We start from the raw sequence: 6,083 nt of genomic DNA on the forward strand, positions 1-6,083 counted from the left end.
GTGCAGAATCTCTCCCCTTTCAGAGATCTTCCAGCCTGTTGCATATGGATGACCCTCAGGGATCCCTGCAAGTGTCTTCCCCATGCTTCTGCCACCTCTCCCCCGTGCTTCCTGATGATGGGACCCAGAACCACCCACTGAGCTGCTGGTGAGCAGCAGAATCAGTTCTGCTCTGTCTTACCCACCCCTCCTGCTGTCCCTTTCTGGGAGCTCCAAAGGGAACCTACCAGTACAGGCTCCTGGCACAGAAAAGTCCCCATGGAAGAAGATGATTACACCCAGAAAAGTGGCTGTGGCACCCATTTGAAGGGATCTGCAGGGAGGGTAATGGGGATCAGAGCAGAGAAGGCACTGCCATCTGGCAGGGGCTGGAGCAGGGTGACAGCAAGAGGAGTCACTTTGGTCACAGGCATCTCCTGACTCAGGCACGAAGGGGCCTGGCTCCATCCAGTCTCTTGAGAGCAGAAAAGCCACAGACTCATGGCTGACTCCCTCGCCTCATTGTCTGTGCACTGGAGCAGGGAGGGCAGGAGGCAGAGGGAGTGAGGGAGCCCTTCTGTCCCCCTGGCTCTGACAGGTCTGTGCCTGCCACTGGGATTGGGGGTGGGTGGGAGACAGGGCAGGGGAACCGCCAAAATAAACGAACTAACAAACCAGTCTGATGATTCTCCACAAGCTTGGTATACATGATGCAAATTGATGTTTAAAGCTTATTTATTAGCTTACATGCGAAATGCCAGCGGTGTTTTTCTAGATCAGTGGGTATCCAATATTTGGGCGGGGGGAGATGACGGCAGTGGGAGCGAGCATGGCTAGAGACTGTATATCCAGAGGCTAGGGTTTATATCATGGGCTGCTCTCGACTGTTATAATTTGTGGCACAGATTCAGCGAGAATCTGATCTGCTGAAAATATTTGGGCTGTGAAAACTCCCACACTGTGACAGATGTCAAGTCCAATTAAGTGACTCGTGTCCAGGTTTCTGTCCAATAGGCTTTCCCATTAAATACCAATTTAAGAGGGAAAAAATGCCGCCCCCTTTTCTCCGAGCCTTTATCTCTTCCGACCATCTCTAGGCGAAACCCTTTGGTACCAGAAGTGGAGCCACACGCATCTCTGCTCCGTCTGTCTGTCTCGCCCCTGCCACCTTCTGCACCCCTCCTTGGCTTCTTTGCCGCTCCGGGAGGGGTGGGAGGAGGAACTGCACTTTCTTTTTATGCATGTGAGCGTACCTTGTCCTGCACCGCCGTTATCTCTCACAGCCGCTCCGAACCCGCGCCGAGATTTTCGTTTATTTCGTTTTGTTTTTCTTTTTCAGCGTTCGCATATTTTCCTTTATTTTTCACTCGAAAGATGCAGGAGGAGTTAGGAAGCTCAGGGACGGATGGGGGTTTCGTTTATCCTTTTTTTTCTCCCCTCGCCAGTTCTTGAAGGACCAGAAGAAGAACTAAACCAAACATTCATTTTCCGACGGCGTCTGCCCCTCTCCGCCGGACCGGTGAATTAACAGAACCTCACGTTACAACCCCCATTCCCCCCCCCCAAAAAAAAAAAAATAGAGAAGAAAGGAGGGAGCGACGCATTGTTACCCCGACCCGCGGCGTGCCTGTGCGCCGGGCCGCGGCGGAACAAAGCCGGCAGCGCCGCGCCGGGCTCCGCGCCCCGGGCTCCGGGCTCCGCGCCCCGGGCCCCGCCACCGGCCCGGCCCGGGAGCGGCGGGGCTGCCGCAGGGAAGGAGAGGCTCAGGGGGCGGGAGAGAGAGAATAATCCCGGACGGTGCCGGTGCTGTCGCCGCATCCCTTTTGTTATTTATCGCGGTCGGGAAAGAGGAGGAAGAAAAGCGGGGGAGAGGGCACTTTCCTCCTCTAAAACCGACCGGCCGAAGCCGCCGGTGCGCTGAAGCCGCTGCCCCGGACAAACGGGCGGAGGAGGACTTTGATGAGGAAACGCTTTTTCTCCCCTGATGCATCGTAAGTAACTTAAGTTGATATTTATACTCCGCAAACAAACACGACAGTATAACATCTCCCGTCTCTGGAGCGCTGGAGGCCGCGGCGAGGGATGAGATCTGCCTTTCCCCATTCGAGCAGGACACTTTTTCGCTCGTAATTAATTTTATTTGATTTTGATATTTTAATTTTTCCATGCCTCGCTCCCGAAGGGTCATTTGAACTGTAAAGAAATCGCCGAGGGGGCGAGGGGACCTGGAGAGAGAGGCTATCCAAACAACTCCGCCGAGGTAAGCAGCCTTAACAATATCTTTCCCTTTTGCAGGTAGCAGGGAGCATGGGTTTACTGTAATAATAATAATAACAAAATAATTTTTTAAAAATAGAGAGGGGGGAGGGGGGAAAGACCCTCTTTGCAGATCAGCTCGCCAAGCCTCACGGTACAGATAAATCCAAATCAAAGCGAAAAATTCAACACACACCATTAGAGAAACCTCTAAGCAACTTTCTTCAGGAATCACCGCTTTAATTGCCCGTATTCGTACAATCGCCCTGCAAATCCTGCCTCTCTAACCTGCTTTTTGCATAAGCCCCCTCGCTTGGGTGCCAGTTGAAAGGTGATTTTAAACCTTTCCTCTGTATCTTTTTGCCTCACGAGATCACTGATACCTGACTTGCGCGCTAATGGGTTTTTTCCCTACCCCTGCCTTGTGGGCCTGATTAACGCTCCTTATTAAAAATCGAAGAGGAAGCGTTTCCGACGGCCCTGGCAAGAGACGGCCCTTTCCCAGAGAAGGAAGAGCTCTTCTCTCCCACTCCCCAGTCCTGGCTGCCTGCGCAGCCTCGGCCCCCAGCGGAGCCCCTCTGCCCCGCCACGCGTGCCCCGCGTCTCGCCCCGTTGGGGGCAGCTTGGCTCTATCCCTGCCTGGGGAGAACTCCTCCTGCCCATGTGGTTGTTGTTATTATTATTATTACCACAATAATAATATAGTTCATTTTTCCGAACCGGGTCTGAGGCCTGACTGGGACTTTCCCTGGAAACTTTATGTGGAAATAGTTTGCAATCTTAATTCGGGGGAAGGGAGGATGCGATGTTCCCTCCTCCATCAGGCTCGCTCCCGACCTCGCTCAACACCCCAGCTGCACACACGCACGCACGCACACACACACACACACATTTGTGTCCAAGGTTATTCACTAGTTGCCTGATGTATTGTTTTATTACATGCCGGCATGTCCACGGACGCGCTCGGATTTGTATTGCTGTCTACATGACAGATGGTGCTCTGTGAGGCCGCAAGAAGATACGATTCAATTTTCTTTTGAAAGGCACGTCCGCATTTATTTATTTATTTATTTAGCCTCCCCCTCTTTTCGCGCAGGGAGGGGAGAGGAGGGAAAATTTAAAGGGATGGAAAAGTTCGGCCTCTGCTTTGAGGTTTTGTTTCTTTTTGAATTCGACGCTTAGGAAACGGAAACTCTCCAAACATTCCCATTTGATCGCTAGCAAATCGCTATCTGTACGATTAGCATCAGGAAAGGAAAGAAAGAAAAAGAAAAAAAGAAGAAGCACAGAAAAAAGAGCAGAGGGAAGAGCCTAGCAGATACATCGGATCCCGTAGGGATTGGGGAAATAAATCTCCCCACTGGCCTTGTTATATTTGTGGAGCCTTGAGCTGTGTATTTAAAAGTATCGTGTCTGTAGCCTGGATCCCATAGAGTGTTTCCGAAAGAGAAACAGTTAAGCAGAAACTGGCAGGCTAGAAAGGACAATATTAAAATTGGGGGCCTGGACGGAGAGGGGGGCGGGGAGTCAACATATTATTGGAACACTGGATGTTAGCTTGCTTGGAAAAAAAAAAAATCTTCTATTGCTCTCTGGGCCTGTTTCAAGACCCAAGGAAGCGCAGGGAATAACGGCAGGAAGTATATTCCGCTGAAGCTGCCGTCAAACGCTAGAGAAGGGATGGATAAATGAGGGTATCGTTTATCCCCGATATTGCTCTCATTAGTACTCTCTGAAGGAGCCGCAACTCGTCCACCCGGCTCTCCCCCCGCCCCGGTCGGGCGGTACCGGCGCCGGGGGCAGGGCGCGGGGACCGGCATGTCCCTCGTGTCCGTGCCCGTGTCCCTGCTCCCCGCCTTGTCCCTGTATCCCGGAGCCGGGGCCCTGACCCGCTCTCTTTGCTTCTCTGTCTCGGGAAGGCTCCTCCGCCCCCTCCAAGATGATGCTTAGCCCGGACCAAGCTGCCGACTCCGACCACCCCTCCTCGGCGCCCTCCGACCCGGAGTCCCTGGGCGGCGCGGACGCCCAGGCGCTCAGCTGCTGCGTCTCCGACCCGGAGCCCGCCGAGGGCGGCGGCGGCGAGGGCCGGGGCGGCGGCGGCGGCGGCGGGGAGGGCCGCGGCGGGGTCCGGCCCGGGCTGCACCCGCCGCCGCTGAGCCGGGAGGAGAAGCGCCGGCGGCGCCGCGCCACGGCCAAGTACCGCTCGGCGCACGCCACGCGTGAGCGGATCCGCGTGGAGGCCTTCAACCTGGCCTTCGCCGAGCTGCGCAAGCTGCTGCCCACCCTGCCCCCCGACAAGAAGCTCTCCAAGATCGAGATCCTGCGCCTCGCCATCTGCTACATCTCCTATCTCAACCACGTGCTGGACGTGTAGCGCCCGACGGACGCCCGGAGCCCCGGGACCCCCAGTCCCGTCGCCCCGGGTCCGGCCGCGGCGGGCAGCGCCTTCCCCGGGGCGGGCGGCGGGGCGGGGGGGCCCCGCTTCTTGTGCTCCCCGCCCCGGAGGGCTCCCGCCCGGTCGAGAGCCAGCTTTTCGAAGAGAAATGTAAAACCGGATTGTCTCTTCAGGCTGTCAAGTGCCCCTTTATATATATCCAAAAACATCTACTTGTGACCTTAAACGTGTGACCCATGGGTGCAGTTAAAAATAACTATTTTTTATTTATGGTAGAAGGAGTTGACAATTTATTTTTTTCAAGATTTATTTATTTTTCAGAGTGGTGGCAATTTTACTTTGGATACTTCGTGCCAATTGGTTTCTATAGTCGGGTGTTTACACTTTCTCCTGTGGAATATTATGTTTGACTTTATGAGTGTTTGTTGGGATCAATGCAGTGTTCAATTTATTTTCTTTTTAATTTATTTTTTCCCTCCAATTATATTGCACTTGTGTACCACAAACCTCCCCTCCCTCCCTGTTTATAAGTATATTTTATATATATCAAGACATTTGTTCTTGACCTTTTTTCTTTCGTTCCTTGTGTGGGATCAACAACCACTAGCACTTAACTAGGAGAGGGTTTTTTTTTTAAACTTGTTGTTATTCTGATCTATAGTTGCGTCTGAAAAGTACTTTGCAAATCGTTTATAAGGGAAGTAGTTTCTTTGTGGGTGTATATGTGTGTGTGTGTACACATGCATGTGTGTGGGAGTGAGCGTGGGTGTGTATGTGTGTGGTATATTTTTAGGAAAGGACATTTTTTCCTAAAAAAAAAAGAAAAAAAAAAAGAAAGAAAAGTAAATCCAGGACTGCTTTCCTTTGTGACAACCAAAAAAATTCTATAACCTGAAAATGTTTCATGTTCTTTGCTGTGAATCTCTTAAAACAAGAAGCGCATTTTAGGGACAAAAAAGAAAAAAAAAACCACATCTGCTATCCAAAGATTTTAGTCTTTTTCAGGGTTTTTTTGTGTGTCTATGTTGCTTTATATAATGCAATATTTTGTAGTGAAAATAGATAAATCTGGTTTCTATCTGATGCGTTTTTCATATCTCTCATGAATGGTGAGCTGTTTTGCATATAAATAAAAGTATCAAATAAAAGCTGTTTTTTCCTAATTATTTTTCCCTGTTGGTCCTTCTGTAAGACAGGCATGAGATGTCCTTATGAATAAGGATTGCAAAGGCTTCTCAAGTCGTGTGTGGGAAGCTTCAACAGGTTACCTGCCTCTTCCTAGGGAGACTCGGACTGCAGTCCCTCCAGCACAGCTCCCCTGCTCCAGCCGCTCTCAGCTGGCTGCCCTGCCCAAATGCAAAGGAGACACAGAACCCTTGCTGTCACTTTCTCCCAGTCTCATCATGACTGGCATCTGGTCACATGTTCCAAAGTTCAAGCTGTACAATCCAAT

General features: G+C 51.5%; 1 protein-coding gene across 1 annotated transcript; it reads left to right on the forward strand.

Moving 5' to 3' along the window:
• Window positions 1–1,000: 1,000 nt before the first annotated feature.
• On the forward strand, window positions 1,001–5,793 carry NHLH2 (nescient helix-loop-helix 2). The gene is made up of 3 exons (XM_036394671.1): window positions 1,001–1,970; window positions 2,162–2,239; window positions 4,155–5,793. Exon 3 carries the CDS (start codon window positions 4,175–4,177, stop codon window positions 4,607–4,609), a length of 435 nt encoding a protein of 144 aa, XP_036250564.1. The 5' UTR covers window positions 1,001–1,970; window positions 2,162–2,239; window positions 4,155–4,174; the 3' UTR covers window positions 4,610–5,793.
• Window positions 5,794–6,083: the final 290 nt, after the last annotated feature.

The sequence above is a fragment of the Molothrus ater genome, chromosome 2 (genome assembly GCF_012460135.2).
Source record: "Molothrus ater isolate BHLD 08-10-18 breed brown headed cowbird chromosome 2, BPBGC_Mater_1.1, whole genome shotgun sequence".
NCBI classification, from domain to species: domain Eukaryota; kingdom Metazoa; phylum Chordata; class Aves; order Passeriformes; family Icteridae; genus Molothrus; species Molothrus ater.

Bases quoted from the DNA above. Each gene is read 5' to 3' on its own strand.
- NHLH2 (XM_036394671.1), top strand. From the start codon at position 4,175: ATGATGCTTAGCCCGGACCAAGCTGCCGACTCCGACCACCCCTCCTCG.